Here is an 18022-nt window from a genome sequence, read left to right as displayed (position 1 = left end):
CCAATAGTTAGTCTAAGGTATTTTGGCAAACTTGTGTAACTTTGGCAAACAGTTACATTCTCCTGATGTCAACCAGGAATGTTTCCATGGCCAAATATTCCCAGATTATTATGATTTAGCTTGCCCGGTGTGACGGAGGGGGACTTTTTTGGGGGGGAGGGGAATTTGAGGGGTGTTGTACATCTAGAAAAATATACCAGATCATGTATTTTTCCATAAAGCAGGCATTTTCTGAATATATACACAGATAATTCCCGAGACCAAGACAGGAAGACAAGTTTTATACTACAGATCAATATCCAATATCAAGGGTCAAAGGTCAAAGTGTGTGGAGGGGTCAATGAAAGGGGGGGGGTTGGGGGAAGGCACATCCCCTCTTCTCCCTCAGGGTAGAGAAACTGTATATCATCCAGGGGCTTCAAGTGCTTACTGTGACGAATAAAAAGAAGAAGAAAACATTTGACATAAATACACAGTGTATCAAGACTGGTGCATGACAGACCAGACAGACAAAAGTTACACAAGTAAGTAGGCATCTATTCACCAGTGAAAAACCCTTACAGGTTCAGGTTAGACTCCGTCACACTACACCCACAAAGGAAAATGTTGCTTCCTAATATCTTAGAGAAGTGACTTCAGGAGGCGACTGTAGTAAAGCTCTGTACCTGTCAGGTGGTTCTACTGCATCTGCATCCTAAGCAGCCGTCGCTTGCCCTGAAGACAGACGGTGAGATCACGTTAGATCACAATACTATGACTAGCACTGAAGTGACAGTATCCTATTAACCTAGATTTCTAAATGTGAGATACAACTCTCAGTACTACCGCCACGGCTGTTGCATCATCATCATTCGTGATTTTGTCATTGAAAATGATCTATTTGAACAAAATATACAACAATCTGTGCATTTATAGACAGTCCTATTTTTCATCTACTATTCCAACTAATCAAACATTCTATTGATCAGTTGTATGCTGTTAGTTGTCAAATTACCTTTTACCTCAGCAGCAGGGGCCTCATCATCGTCTGGAGATGGGATGATCCTGCCGGTCATGGGGCCGACGCCCAGGACTTTGGGCCTCTTATCAGTCTTGGCTGCTCCCTCCAGCACCACTACAATGTATTCCTTCTTAGGCGCCTCCACAGGTGCCACCACCACAACTGGGGCAGCCTCCACTGCAGCTGGGGCCTCTTTCATCGCAGCCTCTTCTACAGGTGGGGCAGCTGGGACCTCCTCCACTGCAGCCTCCTCCACCTCAGGTGGGGTCTCTTCTATGGTTGGGGCCTCTTCTACAGGTGTGACCTCAGGTGGGGTCTCTTCTATGGTTGGGGCCTCTTCTACAGGTGTGGCCTCAAGTGGGGCAGCTGGGGCCTCCTCCACTGCAGCCTCCTCCACTGCAGCCGGGGCCTCCTCCACTGCAGCCGGGGCCTCCTCCACTGCAGCCGGGGCCTCCTCCACTGCAGCCGGGGCCTCCTCCACTGCAGCCGGGGCCTCTTCTGCAGGTGCAGCCTCAAGTGGGGCAGCTGTGGCCTCCTCCACTGCAGCCGGGGACTCCTCCACTGCAGCCGGGGCCTCTTCTGCGGGTGCAGCCTCAAGTGGGGCAGCTGGGGACTCCTCCACTGGGGCGGCCTCCTCCACTGGGGCGGCCTCCTCCACTGGGGCGGCCTCCTCCACTGGGGCGGCCTCCTCCACTGGGGCGGCCTCCTCCACTGGGGCGGCCTCCTCCACTGGGGCGGCCTCCTCCACTGGGGCGGCCTCCTCCACTGGGGCGGCCTCCTCCACTGGGGCGGCCTCCTCCACTGGGGCGGCCTCCTCCACTTCTTCTACAATAGGCACAACCACTTCTTTGACCACTTCAGTGACTGTCGTCACCTCCAAAGCAGAGGCTGCTGCCAGAATGACTGGTTCCACTGCAAGACAGAACCCAGCGCCCAAACATCACTCACACTCATGTTACAAAAAGACTGACTCACAATTGATCTCCAACTCAATCAACATAGCACATATGCACCCAGTGTGATAGAAGAAAGGAGATCCAGGAAAACAGAGTGAGTTAGACATGCCAACGTGAACATTGTAGAAGTCTGTGCACAATTCCCACGAGATGGTGAAAGACGCATTCTTGTTTAAAAAGTACAGTTTGACCAAAACCCTTACGGTCTCAGCCCACTGTGTGGGTTAGGGAGAATACCCAGACCAACACGTAGCCATTAGCCAGACAGAGGTCACAGGGAGAAGACCAGCTTGCCATGCAAAAACGTGACATTAGTTGGAAAAAATGACTATTTGTACAGACATAGGTGTTAGCTTGTGCTTCTTCAGATAGAAAGGCAATCCGAATGTGTTGAGACTACTTTTAGGTCACCCGAGCATTTTTTGGTTGCGTTTGCATCAACATTGTACAGATCAAAGTGTACTTTAACCATGCATTGACCTCTATTGCATGTGTCACTTGCTCCCCAAAAGTCCCATATCTAAAAGTTCCGCTGGACCAGTCATTAAAACCTCTATTTGTTGCACACGTTGGTGAATGATGCAAAGCAGAAATGCATTGGACCAATGCAGACTGTCAGGCTATGGCAAGAATGTACCCGCCAGAGCATTGAGGAACCGCAAAACGATGGGTGGTTTTCGAGAGAGTTAGGATGGAGCCTACTGTTGCAGAACTTCAACATACAGGGTAGCAGTGGCATGGGTGTAGATGGCAACGAAATAAAAAGTGCGGTGACAGGAGAAGCATTGATTGGAAGAGGGCACAGGAAGCAGTAGAAGTAATGAAGGAGCAGTGTGTGGAATAGCAGTTAACTGTACATGACCGTTCCCCATACGGTGCACGTATGAAACGCAACATGTCCTTTTAAGGGTGAACGAGTCATTTCTAATGTGAATAGAAGACATTCCAAAATAAGTCGTCAGAACATACAGCAAAGACAGTACTTTTGCATGTTTTCCACCATCCTAATGGTTTGATTTCAAACATTTGTCTTGAACTAGGGAGCTTTTCTGATATGTGTCCTGGGCTAAAGTAAATCGTTTGTTGACTCGTGGGGTAACAGTGCAGAGGTGAATGAACTCCTAGTGTCAGTGTGGTGGATTTATCCCTAGGTTCTTCATGGTACAACCCGCATAATATTAGATCGGAAGTGTATCGTCTTGTCATTTGTCCTCGTGATGGAAACCATTGCTGCTTTGGAAAGACCTTGTAGGACACCCGGAAACCCTACAAGCATAGCGTATTAGCACAAGCAAACCAAACCCAGACAAACTCAACACGGGAGGGGATCTTTCTAGTCATTTTATTGTATGGCTCGATGAATTCCCTGAATCACTTACACGACGACTCACTACGTTATAGCTGGTTTTTAAAAAAAGAGCAAATCTGAATGACCACACACGGTTGATTTCCTCACATTTTAACCTTGCGAGGTCATTCCCTCCCAAGTTCCACTTTTACAGTTAAGAATGAAAACACACGGCAACCGTTTGTTTTGTTACAGCTACAGAGCAGGTTTCAGTGTCGTCTGTGCGAGCAGAAGCCATCACGCGGCTACAGCGGGTTTAGTTCAACAAAGTTAAAGTTACATCGGCATGTACCAACTCCGTGATATCTGGCAGAGAAGCGTAAGTTAAGAGGCTTAAAAATGTACAGTTATCCATGTAATATCTCCCCCAAAAAGCCTGAGTATTAGTGGTTGGTTGGCCGCGGACTGGTCTTACACATTACAAAACAAATAAAAAGATAATCAAATGGCGCATTTGAGGTGTTTTCCTGTTTGTGTTTGCATGCGGCATCGGGCCTCTGAGGGAAGGCAGGGGAGAGGTTAAAGGGCATTGATACGTGAGATCAGTTGAGCTTTGCAAACAGTGTTTGAGAGGAAGAAGAGAGAGAGGGAAGGGGTGAATAAAGGTAGTTTGGAGGGGGAAAGGGGAAATAAGCAGGTTTTTCGTCACATTTCACTATTGGGGGGAGGGGGCACAGTGATTTGCACTATTGTGTATTTCCATCCTTACTGTGATGTGAGGTTGAGATGGATGACATCACTGCCACTTTCTAAAAAGGTCTCACAGCGGTGATCTGCTGTTCTGACTAAATTCACTTGTAAAAGCTGTGTCAGCATTTTTTCATATCTGCTGGACTCACAACAAATATACTGTACATAGTCAGGAGATTTTGAAATACAGAAAATCAAACCCCACACAAAAACCTTGAAGCTTCTGTCTTCTAGCTTTAAACACTTTCACTTACAAAACCAGCCATGCCATTATTTACTCTCTGCCCTCCAAGTAAACTCTAATAAACTAGTAAATAAAGTGTTCTCTTCTAGAGAATAACCTTCACGGCAGAGGAGTCTAGCTCTACAGTGGTTTTAGAACCAGGTGAGATCAGTGTTAGACGCTGTAGTGGTACTCTATGGTGTAGGAACAGTGTACACATAATCTCCCTGTTGTCGTTGGCCTATCGGAGTGCGTGTTCGGGCTGGTGGTGAAGGACAGCGTGTGCCTCCCTGTGGTGTGTGTGTGTTACTCAGCAGCAAAAGCAGCCTCTGGGACTGCCTCCTCCTCTGGGCCCGTACCGTTGATCTCCTCCTCCGGCTCTTCCACGGCAACTGCCTCCTCAGCAGCCTCTTCCACGGCCACTTCCTCTGCTGCTGCCTCCACTTCATTTGCCACCTCGATGACCTCTTCTGCGACCTCAGCAACAGCCTCTGTAATCTCCTCCACCACAGTCTCCGCTTCCGCTGGTGCCACCTCTGCCTCTACTGCCGCTGCCTCCACAGCCGGTTCTTCAGAGACTGCCTCGGCCGCTGCTTCTGCCTCTACTGCCGCTGCCTCCACAGCCGGTTCTTCAGAGACTGCCTCGGCCACTGCTTCTGCCTCTACTGCCGCTGCCTCCACAGCCGGTTCTTCAGAGACTGCCTCGGCCGCTGCTTCTGTCTCGACTGAGGCCTCTTCTGCGGGTTCTGCTCCGTTTTCCGCCGCTACAGCCTCCTCAACTGCAGCCTCCTCTCCAGCCTCTTCTGCTGCTGCCTCCTCCTCAGCCGCCTCCTCCTCTCCTCCCCAGGCTGCTGCTTCCTCACCTGAAATTTTTTTAAAGAGAGAGAGAGCGAGACAGAAAAATATTTGAATCAGTAAAGATGGCATGGGCCTTTGAAACACTGCCTGAGTAAGCTTTACAACACGAAATAAGTAAGAGTATTTGCAGGGCATGTGAATTACACTACTCACGCCTACAAAACACTAGCCTGTAATATAACAGAATATTCCGATAAAGTACTACGTTAATGTGTTTATCTTAAATCATATTTACATTCATTACTTATCATTTAGCTGCCGTGTACACAACCACACACTGAAACAATCACACAACGCATCACACACGCCCATGCCACTCATCTTACCACACCTCCGGCTCATACCACACTCCACAGAAGAGAATTCACTCCACTACAGAAGAGAATTCACTGCAGAACCACATGCAAAGCCCAACGAGACAAGAGAGAAAAGGAGGGGAGAAAGAGAGAAAAACAAAAAGGAGAGGAGCAAAATGAAAGTGACATAGGGGAGGTATACAGGAATACAGGATCAGGGGTTAGAGGTCAGAGGGTGGACTAAGGAGTGAGGGGATAAAGATGGTGAATCTTACCATCCCATCAAAGCAACCAATACCTGGAAATTCCAACATTAACAGAAAAGCCAGATGGTTTGTGTGCATTTAATTTTAAATTGAGGCAGTCGGTCTGTTTACACATTTATCCATCAACACGATTCCATCCTGGAAGACGCCACAAAAACAGTTCATCAAATAAATACAAAATTGGGGCAATACACAGAACGAAGTGTCCAGAGGAGAAACGTTCAGAAACAGACAGAAGTTGAATGTATGGGACGTAAGCAGGACTTGTTCGGTCATACAGGAGAAGGAGGAAAGTAGGAGATTTCCCCCTTTTCAGATTCATCCAAAGAGTCCAGCAGGCTATAAAGTCCCCTGACGTATAGCCAATTTAGTTTTACACTGAAAAGAGTAAAAATAGGAGAGCGTTAGCGCAAAAAGGAGGAAGAGAACCTTTAACCCCAAAAAAGGACTTAAAATCAGATTACAATTTCACCATTATCAAGTACGCAAATTTAACATCAAAGACTATGATCATCAAATCCCTACAGGCTTATCTCATCAAAATGACTGATAATGCCAACAGTGAATTAGCATTCTAGGTGTAAAGGGGCACTAAGATGACATCACCTGTTTCAGTTTGACGAGTGGCGTCAGTGTGGACTTCGAGTTTGGTAGGGAATAAAGACTCTTTAATAAAGAGGTACGGGTTTACGAGAGGTTGGGGGGGTTAACAGTGAGAGAAGAGGGTTTGAAGGGTGGGCACGTTTTGGGGTGGATCGTACAGTAGGAAAGGAGTAGTGTCAAGGAGGGGAGCCCCCTGTTCTGATTAACAGGTATTTCAGCCAATAGGATCAGGTTAGGGTCAGACGGGAGAAGCTGGGTGTGGTGGGGCCAGAAAGGACAGGCTGAGTTTTCTAGTTTCAGAATCACTCCGATAAAAATGTCTATATCAGTCATCAACAGGAGTAGGCCATCTAGAGTTTACCATCTAGAGAAACCAAGACATTGTGTACAGAGAACAAACATTGTGTACAGGGAACAGGTCCTCCCAAATATTACCGTCAACAGAACGTTTTCCATAAACTACATGCTTTGGGTCCCCTAACAATATTTTTTTCTGCCAATGACAGAAAGCTAAGGCATTGGGTTGTGAAACTTCCAAAACTAAGTCCAGAAAATCAGAGCGCAGAACCTGTTCTTGACCCGACACCTTATTCAGGTGTCAATTCAAATAAATGGTCATCTGTCTCAGACCGTTATGCCAGTTCTACTATATGTAAATAGAAATCATTTAAGGCCAGAAGGTTGGAAGCACTCATTGCTGATAAATTGGCTGATTTTTTTTGCAGATGAGACAAATTGCTCAGGCAGTTATTAACCAGAACAGGGAGATCTCAGAGTGGGTGTAAGAAGCTGTGAGATTGGTGCTCTGCAGTGACTAACCAATAAGGATTTAGAAACCCTACAATGATTGGAGACATCACTACTAACTATACTGTAGATTATAATCATGGCATTTCACAGCATTTGGCTCAATCATTGAAATAAGATACATGAAGAGTCCACTCATTTCAGAGCCCATGAATCCACTCCTTTTCCACACCATTGGTCCTCAGAATTATGTGAAATGCAGTTTTGTGGATGTATCTAGAGAAAAATCTAGGTGTGAGTGCACCAATAGGGAAACATACATTTCAAGGCAATCAGTGAAAGAATAATCAAATCCATGCCAAGGTACCCTTAGTCTAAGACAAAGTTTCATTGATCATTCAGAAAGAGAGTCATTTAACAGGCTGTGAGTTATTATAAAAATGAAAGACATTAGCCAGTAGAGCCACACATAGGCACTCACCCTCCTCTTCCTCATCCCTACCTGAAAACAGACACAGAGAAGCACAGTGTCACAGATTTACAGAGTTTTATATGGATTATATACTGAACAAAAATATAAAACGCAACATGTAAAGTTTTGGTCCCATGGTTCATGAGCTGAAATAAAATAATCCAGAAATGTTCCATTGGCATACAAAGCTTATTTCTCTCAAATTTGTTTATATCCATGTTAGTGAGCATTGCTCTTTTGCCAAGATAATCCATCCACTTGACAGGTCTAGCATATCAAGAAGGTGATTAAACACCATGATCATTACACAGGTGCACCTTGTGCTGGGGTCAATAAAAGGCCTTGCTCCCCAGTGGGTGGGCCTACGCCCTCCCAGGCCCACCCATGGCTGCACCCCTGCCCAGCCATGTGAAAGCCATAGATTAGGGCCTAATAAATGTTTTTCAACTGACTGATTTCCTTAGAACTCAGTGAAATCGTTGAAATTGATGCATGTTGCGTTTATATTTTTGTTCAGTGTAATATAGGCTATGGAGTACATGGATGAGAGATCTACACAATGATCCTGCTGCATGTAAAATCAGCAAAAAAAAGAAATGTCCCTTTTTCAGGACCCTGTCTTTCAAAGATAATTAATAAAAATCCAAATAACATCAGAGATCTTCATTGTAAAGGGTTTAAATACTATTTCCCATGCTTGTTCAATGAACCATAAACAATTAATGAACATGCACCTGTGGAACGGTCGTTAAGACACGAACAACTTACAGACGGTAGGCAATTAAGGTCACAGTTATGACAACTTACGATACTAAAGAGGCCTTTCTACTGACTCTGAAAAACACCAAAAGAAAGATGCCCAGGATCCCTGCTTATCTGCTTGAACGTGCCGTAGACATTCTGCAAGGAGGCATGAGGACTGCAGATGTGGCCAGGGCAATAAATTGCTATGTCCGTACTGTGAGACACCTAAGACATCGCTACAGGTAGACAGGACGGACAGCTGATCGTCCTCGCAGTGGCAGACCACGTGTAACGACACCTGCACAGGATCTGTACATCCGAACATCACACCTGCAGGACAGGTACAGGATGGCAACAACAACTGCCTGAGTTACACCAGGAACGCACAATCCCACCATCAGTGCTCAGACTGTCCACAATGTGCTGAGAGAGGCTGGACTAATGGCTTGTAGGCCTATTGTAAGGCAGGTCCTCACCAGACTTCACCGGCAACAACGTCACCCATGGGCACAAACCTACCGTCCCTGGACCAGAAAGGACTGACAAAACGTGCTCTTAAGGTTGTCTCTCACCAGGGGTGATGGTCGGATTCGCGTTTATCATCAAAAGAATGAGCGTTACACCGAGGCCTGTACTCTGGAGTGGGATCGATTTGGAGGTGGAGGGTCTGGGGCGGTGTGTCACAGCATCATAGGACTGAGCTTGTTGTCATTGCAGCAATCTCAACGCTGTGCGTTATAGGGAAGACATCCTCCTCCCTCATGTGGTACCCTTCCTGCAGGCTCATCCTGACATGACCCTCCAGCATGACAATGCCACCAGCCATACTCGTTCTGTGCGTGATTTCCTGCAAGACAGGAATGTCAGTGTTCTGCCATGTCCAGCAAGGAGCCCGGATCTCAATCCCATTGAGCAGGTCTGGGACCTGTTGGATCGGAGGGTGAGGACTAGGGCCAATCCCCCCAGAAATGTCCGGGAACTTGCAGGTGCCTTGGTGGAAGACTGGGGTAAAATCTCACAGCAAGACCTGGCAAATCTGGTGCAGTCCATGAGGAGATGCACTGCAGTACTTAATGCAGCTGGTGGCCACACCAGATACTGACTGTTACTTTTGATCCCCCCCCCCCTTTTTTCAGGGTCACATTATTCCATTTATGTTATGTCTGTGGAACTTGTTCAGTTTATGTCTCAGTTGTGGAATCTTGTTATGTTCATACAAATATTGACACATGTTAAGTTTGCTGAAAATAAACACAGTTGACAGTGAGAGAAGTTTCTTTTTTTGCTGAGTTTATATGAATGAGGTTGCCGTAGTATACATCTGACTGATCTGTACTCAGTTATGATATTGGCATGGCGTTTTATTGTCCCCCACGATGATATCAGGGAGGGGACTGTGGATCTGTCTCCATACGTCCATTCGTTCGTCAGTCACACGTGATATCTCAGACAGCACTGGGCCGATTTGGACAAAACATGGGGGAATGATGAGTCTTGCCATAGAGATCCGTCATTTACAAAATTACACTGATTTGCCCAAGTCGGGAGCTATAGCAGTTAACCGGAATGTGTTAGTCACACGCAATCTCAGTTGGCCCCATGGGGGGGGGGGGGGGGGGGGGCGCTGCATAATTCGTGGGGGACGACATATTTATTGTTGCCTTGTTTATCTTTCCACACGTGTATGAGCGTGCATGAGCGTTTATGGGTGAGATAGCCATGCGCTTGTGTGATGATATCTGGGTAGTTGGAGTTTGGCGTCGCGGTGAAGTCTGCCAAAATAAACATCCATTACAAGTGGACAATGAAAAGCTAGTTGTATATCTAATCTCGTGTTTATACAGCACCAGTAGAACGATATGGTCCTCCCGGAGTGTCAATAAATAACCAACTCCCTAGCCGCTGTTGGATGACATAATAGCTGCAAGCATAAATAGAATAGTCTTGGACGGGAGAGTGTTTTTGTTAGCAGGAAGTGATTTTGGCAGAGACGAAAAGGAGTGATAGTGGGATACGCAGGTCTCCGACAGCTGCCGGGACGCTGAATAGCAATGACTTGGTTCGGCCAGAGAATGTGAGGGGGGGGGCTGGCCTGCTTGGCTAGAAGTCCATGGTGGTCTGGCCAAAACTACTGACCACTTGTTATTTCCACACACACACTGTTGGGCTTGTCCTGACCCGCGGGCTGGCCTGTCTGTGTCAGAGCTAATAATACATCATGACAGGAGACACCCTCAGTGTGTGTGTGTGTGTGGGTCTATTCTAATGAACTCAGCAGGATTTCCACTGCAGAAGGAAGGCTCTCCCAGAGGAGAAAATAGGACACACAAACACACTGAATAGCCATGCTACGGCTTTAGGCGCATGAGCGTGTGTGTGTGGTCCTTCAGTGACATTCCTCGGACATGGTGAAATAAGTCAAGGATTATCCAGGCCTCCTGTCCCACAATCTCTAGCGTGGATCACATCCCTCTTTCACACACAGACAGGACAGAGCTACTGTGCCAACCATGACTCACGAATGGAGGGCTTAGGCCACTGTACTGAGAGGGGGGTTATGGGGTGGGTTGGCAGCTGGTGGGAGTGTAGCAGGTTTCTATTTTTTATGCGCCAATTGAAAACGCATTGCAACAGTGGACAATGAATAGTTACAGTTGAAGTCAGAAGTTTACATACACTTAGGTTGGAGTCATTAAAACTTGTTTTTCGACCACTCCACAAATATCTTGTTTACAAACTGTAGTTTCGGCAAGTCGGTTAGGACATCTGCTTTGTGCATGACACAAGTCATTTTTCCGACAATTGTTTACAGACAGATTATTTCACTTATAATTTACTCCATCACAATTCCAGTGGGTCAGAAGTATACATACACTAAATTGACTATGCCTTTAAACAGCTTGGAAAATTCCAGAAAATGATGTCATGGCTGTAGAAGCTTCTGATAGGCTAATTTACATTATTTGAGTCAATTGGAGGTGTACTTGAGGATGTATTTCAAGGCCTGCCTTCAAACTCAGTGACTCTTTGGTTGACATCATGGGAAAATCAAAGGAAATCAGCCAAAACCTCAGAAAACAGATTGTAGACCTCCACAAGTCTGGTTCATCCTTGGGAGCAATTTCCATCTGTACAAACAATAGTACGCAAGTATAAACACAATGCAGCCGTCATACCGCTCAGGAAGGAGATGCGTTCTGTCTTCTAGAGATGAATGTACTTTGGTGCGAAAAGAACAACAGCAAAGGACCAGAACAACAGCAAAGGACCTTGTGAAGATGCTAGAGGAAACAGGTACAAAAGTATCTATATACAAAGTAAAATGAGTCCTATATCGACATAACCTGAAAGGCCTCTCAGCAAGGAAGAAACCACTGCTCCAAAACCACCATAAAAAAGCCAGACTACGGTTTGCAATTGCACATGGGGACAAAGATCATACTTTTTGGAGGAATGTCCTCTACTCTGATGAAACAAAAATAGAACTGTTTGCCCATAATGACCATTGTTATGTTTGGAGGAAAAAGGGGGGAGGCTTGCAAGCCGAAGAACACCATCCCATCCATGAAGCACGGGGTGGCAGCATCATGTTGTGGGGGTGCTTTGCTGCAGAAGGGACTGGTGCACTTCACAAAATTGATGGCATCATGTGGAATGAAAATTATGTGGATATATTGAAGCAACATCTCAAGACACCAGTCAGGAAGTTAAAGCTTGGTCACAAATGGGTCTTCCAAATGGACAATGACCCCAAGCATACTTCCAAAGTTGAGGAAAATGACTTAAGGACAACAAAGTCAAGGTATTGGAGTGGCCATCACAAAGCCCTGACCTCATCCTATAGAAAATTTGTGGGCAAAAGTGAAAAAGCGTGTGCAAGCAAGGAGGCCTAAAAACCTGACTCAGTTACACCAGCTCTGTCAGGAGGAATGGGCCAAGATTCACCCAACTTATTGTGGGAAGCTTGTGGAAGGCTCACCGAAACGTTTGGTCCAAGTTAAACAATTTAAAGGCAATGCTAATAAATACTAAATGAGTGTATGCAAACTTCTGACCCATTGAGAATGTGATGAAAGAAATAAAAGCTGAAAGAAATCATTCTCTACTATTACTCTGACATTTAACATTCTTAAAATAAAGTAGTGACCCTAACTGACCTAAGACCGGGAATTTTTACTTGGATTAAATGTCAGGAATTGTGAAAACTGAGTTTAAATGTATTTGGCTAAGGTGTATGTAAACTTCCGACTCCAACTGTATTTACAGTGAGTGTGTCACAGTCCTTAAGTGTCAGGACCAAACCCAAACCGTGTCTTATTCAACAACCTGTCATGACATGATGGGTTAGTTGAGATTGGGAGGTAAGAATGTGGGTGAGGTTGTGCGTTAAGATGGTAGGTGAAGTTGTGAGGTAAAATGGTGGGTGAGGTTGTGCGGTAAGATGGTGGGTGAGGTTGTGCGGTAAGACGGTGGGTGAGACGGTGGGTGAGGTTGTGCGGTAAGACGGTGGGTGAGGTTGTGCGGTAAGACGGTGGGTGAGGTTGTGCGGTAAGACGGTGGGTGAGGTTGTGCGGTAAGACGGTGGGTGAGGTTGTGCAGTAAGACGGTGGGTGAGGTTGTGCGGTAAGACGGTGGGTGAGGTTGTGCGGTAAGACGGTGGGTGAGGTTGTGCGGTAAGACGGTGGGTGAGGTTGTGCGGTAAGACGGTGGGTGAGGTTGTGCGGTAAGACGGTGGGTGAGGTTGTGCGGTAAGATGGTGGGTGAGGTTATGCAATAAGATGGTGGGTGAGCTGAGACTGACTCTTGGGAGGCCATGGTTTGGGCGACCACACAGTCTTGGGACGAGCGTTGATATCCGCTACACGGTCATTGAATCTGGCGTGGTCTGTGGTCACAGTGCTGTATGTCTGTTGGAAGAAACACAAAGAACATTTTAAACGCTCAAAATAGTAATATCTTCAACTCTACCAGAGAAATCTCTAAAATTATTTTGGAGGGCAACTTTAGCCATGTTGACCCAGCCCGGCTGCGACCGGGAGACCCATGGGGCGGCGCACAATTGGCGCAGCATCGCCCGGGTTCGGGGAGGGTTTTGCCATCAGGGGTGTCCTTGTCCCATCGTGCACTAGCGATTCCTGTGGCGGGCTGGGCGCAGCGCACACTGACAGTCACCAGGTGCACAGTGTTTCCTCCGACACATTGGTGCGGCTGGCTTCCGGGTTAAGTGACTGCGGCTTGGTTGTGTCTCGACCTTCGCCTCTCCTGAGTTCGTACAGGAGTTGCAGCGATGAGACAAGACAGTTACTACCAATTGGATACCATGAAATTGGGGAGAAAAACAATACATTTTTTTTTAAAGACCGAAAATAATAATAAGAACTTTAGCCATGTCACATAATAAAACAGAGCACATTCTAGAGTTGTAAAGGTTTATGAAATCAGCCAGTCTGGTATTATAGTTTATCTCTAAACTACGTCATCTGAACTCAGACAGATCAAATTAAAATGGCCAGGCGTAGACTCACGTATGCGATGGCTCCAGCGAAGGCCCCGCCACACAGCAGGGCGTAGACGATGTTATCACCAGTACCACCGGGGACTGATGACATTTGTCGTCGTGGCAACACTAAAAAAAATTTAAAAAAGTCATAGCTCAACTCACCCGGCCTTCAGAGTGGTCATCAGTGAGAAGGAAACATGGTAGATGTAAACAGGATATTCAACATTCGATCTTGATCCCGCCCTATAACCCTGGCTCCCTATTAGATTGACGTAGACCTAATGCATCAAAACAATCCACAGAAAGAGCGAGACAGAAGCGTGAGGACAGAGGCTTTGTTGAAGCACAATCCCTGGCTGTTTATTGGATTGGGTGGAATGAGTTTAGGTGTCCAGGAATGTGCCTGTCAGAGCTAATTTGCCTCCAACTGAAATAGACTTCAGTGATCCTCTGGTAGACCTTCAACCAGAGTAACAATGGGCAGCTTTTTTAAATAGTCTATTGTAAAAGAAAAGAAAGTCAAATGCAAATTGAATTTAATTCTACCTTAAGCAATTTACCTAGCAGGTCAGCGCAATAGCAACATTCAAAAGCAGGTGAAATGACCCACCACTAATATTCAAGTTAAAAAATAATAATAATTAAACACTCTCTCCAGACGCATATTCTTTTTGATGATACTCCGCACAAGGTGGTGTTGTGTCATTTGACGTAGTTCTTTCACTTTCATTGTGTTTTGCCTGAGTGCCATTACATCAGCAGGAGAACACTGCAGCCAGGCACTTTGTTTACAACTTCAAGACTTCGGCCATAGTCACAGATTCCTGCTAATGCTGTTGTAGGTTTGTGCCATGCCCTCACTGCAGACAGGCACACAAAAAACTAGACACGCACAACACACAAAGACGGACACAATCATACGCACACACTTACCACACAACAAGCATGCAAGTTTAGAACACAGACAGGATTCAAAACACACGAAAATTCACAAAGACAGAAATCTACCGTACAGACAGACTGTCACAGAAACGGACTTCCGGCTTTGCCACAGTACAAATAAATCTGTCAAGTAGCTACAGTGGAGAAAACCACGAATCACAAGTGTCCAGTTTTACTTGTACAGTAAACAAGCACAGTCTAAACTAACAGGAGAGCCTGCATGCCTTTAACAATCAGTGTGCAAAGTGGGGGACCAGTAATTTTAGGCCCAAATAAAGTTGACAATTTAACGGAAGAAAAGGCAATAGAATTTTATTTTAGACATAACTAGTCCCTGTTTGTGTCAATTTCCTTTTGATCCTGATAATTAGGAAATAACAGTGTGGCTGATTATAAATGGGTTCTAACTACATAGTACGTGAGTTTCTCCATTCAAAACATCAACATAGGGATTGTCACTGTACCCTGTTATTTATACCAACTAATCTGTTAAACCCTCACAGGAGTTGCAGGGTTAAGGTGGTGTGGGATTGAGAGAGTATGAGGGGTTGTGGGTCATAAGATTAAACTATGATACTCTGTGTGCCTAAGTACTGGTCAAGGGAGGAGAGTGGGCAGGGAGGGACCCACTGCCATGAGAAGAGGCCCCTTCTTGCATGTAGATGTAGAAATGTATCAAATATTTGTTTTTTTATAACTAACCCAAAATAGACCACAGCCTGTTGTTTCCAAAGGGAGCAAATGGATAATAGTGGGCAGAACAAGCAAGGGGGTGGGGCAGAGCCAAGCATGAGCTATCAAGATCCTATTGGCATGTTCTAGTATGTGTCTGTATATTTCTGTTAGGGAACTGAAGTGTGTGTAATAACTAAATTTACCCTTGCAATCCTAAACATCGCACTTTATAAAAAAAAAAACTTTGACAAAGGGTAAAGTCTACATAACTTAATCCACCTTGTTTGTAACAGATTCTAGTTTTGGGAACAGACAACTATTGAGATCAAATGTTTAATCGGTAAGAAAATTAACAGAATGTCGGCCAAAATACATCTCGCTCCATCTTCTCCCACTCCCGGCCACTGGGCTTCATCTCATCACTAAATGTGGTGGTAAATAGAAATGGCAACCGGATGCTTCATAGTTACACATCCGATTAAACATCTGGCTCATTGTTCCATCTGTGGTTGTATACTGCACAGACGCAAAGCAGGGGCCGGTGTTGTTGCGTAATCTCATAAGAGGTCACCAATGGTGTCTTGACAGCAGGACACCGGACAAGCTCGACTTTGAGTGTGTGTGTCAATGAAGAGAACGCTGTGCCAAAAACTCACGGCACGTCATGTTGCTATCGTTGCCTAGCCCTTGGGCACTTGTCTAAGAGCAGCAAAACCACGTTCTGTAGGAGCTACAGCAAATTACGAGCAATGCCAAGTAAGCAAAAGGTGTGGACATTCTACTAAAATGTGAAGGCACATAGTGTAAGGTAAAGCTTTTGACAATTTAATAAAGGTCCAAATATGAAAATGGACCTTCTCAGAAGCTGACGTTATGTCAGCCTAAATATATGTGTGAGTACAGCATATGGTTTACTGAACTATGCCCATGGTAAATATTTAAAATGGAATGCTGACTCCGGCTTTGAAACACTGATTAGGTCAACCATTTTTTGTTCATAGAACGCAAGTTCATTGGTGCGCGCTCCCGTGGGAGCAGCTGTATGGCGAGAAACGCGTGCCTCTGTCCAGTCTTATACATTGAGACCATGATCACACCACGTGAGCAAAAGCATGAACCCTATTTCTATGCCATCTTTGACATATATTATTAGTGTTTAAAACACACAAACGTTATGTAACGAGCTTCATTTAATTGATACATTCCCTTTCAAATTGCGTGTTTCGTAACTATGGTTAAAATGGATCATGTGAACACCTAGGCCGTGCAATCGCCCTTAATACGAAGTGACAAGCTGCCATAATCTAATGATTGGAGAGGATTTCAACGATTTATTGGCACAGTAGGCCATCGCTGAGTCTGTATAGTAACACCGAATTAATTTCGGAACAAAATGGTTAGGATACTTTGAGCATGAGATTACTTGAACATGGGGAAAACAGGACTTTCCCTTTAAAATGTAGCAATGCTCCAATAAAATGGTAATCATAAATACAATGAAAAGATTCAGAGCATCATTGGTCAACATTCCAATTGACCTTCACTTCCCTTGTCCTGTAACACCGGTGCCATCTTTCATATGTGGGATGCGACAGTTTCAAAAGCCAAAACACGAGAACAAAATGTTCTCTTCTGAAATGCACGCATATTCCTCTGCCCGAAGACTATCCTACCCTACAGAAGAATGAAAAACCAACATGCATACACATTTGCCATCTTGTATCATGTACAAATGTAATTTAATTCGATCTCTCCATATTTTGAACCCATCATGTAAATACTCACCATCTCTAGATAACTGTTGGGCTACCTTCCTTGCCAAAGGCCCATATCTTTGCCAAGCCGCTCTGCAGAGAAACATCGCCGCTCGCTATCCAAAAACTACCGTAGGAATGCAGCGTGTGCCGGAGCAAGGGAGGGCAGAATGAATGGCGTAAGCTGGTCGTGTGTGAGAGGAGCGAAGCGCTGGATGTCTGTCTTCTCAAACGGTTCTTCACCCTCCCCCTTTTCTCACGCACAAGGGAAACGGTCAAATGTCAAGCACGTGGAACATAAACATATATTTTGTTTTATCGGTGTGTCTTTCATTTTTGGAATGTCTTTCCTGTACGCTTGTTATGAGTGCATCCATTTTACGAGTTCAGTGTACGCACCCAAACCCCTTAGTCGATTGACACACCTTTACATCAACCTAAGTAACGTAATTTTAAAACTCCCGATCAAAATCCGTCAATTTCAAGTAGAGATACCGTATCTGACAGGACGGAAATGGATTCAGAGGAGCATGAGGAGGCGAGTCTGATAAGGTCTCGCCCAATTCCTGTACAAAGGACCGAAGACAGCCTTTTAACAAAGTACCTTTTTAACATGTTTTTCATCTCTTAAAAATGTTTTACTTTTGTTAAATAATTTATACACATTTTAAATTGATTTTACAGAATTGGATGTTTTACATAAAAAATACTTTTATTTATGGTTGTTTTTATTGGTTTTAACAACGTAATTTTTAACAAACTTAATTGTAATATTCAAATGCTGTTTTTATGCTTTTATGCCGTTTTTATGTGTAAAAAATTAGGTACAACATATGTTTTAGCTGGTTTAAAGGAAATGCGATAATAAAACTTTTCCAAAATAAAAAAAAATATGTTTTTTTTTGCATTGGATACGTCTTAATCTTTCGATGTCGTACTTCCATATCG

General features: G+C 44.9%; 1 protein-coding gene across 6 annotated transcripts; it reads right to left on the bottom strand.

The window, feature by feature from the left end:
• Nucleotides 1–265: 265 nt before the first annotated feature.
• Nucleotides 266–17625, bottom strand: LOC124010922 (fibrous sheath CABYR-binding protein-like). Of its 6 annotated transcripts, none has more exons than XM_046323737.1 (9): nucleotides 17106–17625; nucleotides 13729–13829; nucleotides 13005–13110; nucleotides 7469–7489; nucleotides 4920–5080; nucleotides 4577–4859; nucleotides 1002–1912; nucleotides 666–714; nucleotides 266–429 (listed from the first exon to the last, which is right to left on the bottom strand). In XM_046323737.1, the coding sequence occupies exons 1-8, from the start codon at nucleotides 17179–17181 to the stop codon at nucleotides 679–681; spliced, it is 1695 nt and encodes a 564-aa protein (XP_046179693.1). In that variant the 5' UTR covers nucleotides 17182–17625; the 3' UTR covers nucleotides 266–429; nucleotides 666–678. The 6 variants fall into 6 exon arrangements, with proteins under 6 accessions (XP_046179693.1, XP_046179692.1, XP_046179689.1 ...); XM_046323736.1 differs by having other exon boundaries at nucleotides 1002–1256; nucleotides 1305–1912; nucleotides 4577–5080; nucleotides 17106–17622; XM_046323733.1 differs by having other exon boundaries at nucleotides 4577–5080; nucleotides 17106–17622.
• Between the last annotated feature and the right edge of the window lie 397 nt (nucleotides 17626–18022).

The sequence above is a fragment of the Oncorhynchus gorbuscha genome, linkage group LG23 (assembly GCF_021184085.1).
Source record: "Oncorhynchus gorbuscha isolate QuinsamMale2020 ecotype Even-year linkage group LG23, OgorEven_v1.0, whole genome shotgun sequence".
NCBI classification, from domain to species: Eukaryota; Metazoa; Chordata; class Actinopteri; order Salmoniformes; family Salmonidae; genus Oncorhynchus; species Oncorhynchus gorbuscha.
This window is presented reverse-complemented; position numbering and strand designations above follow the sequence as displayed.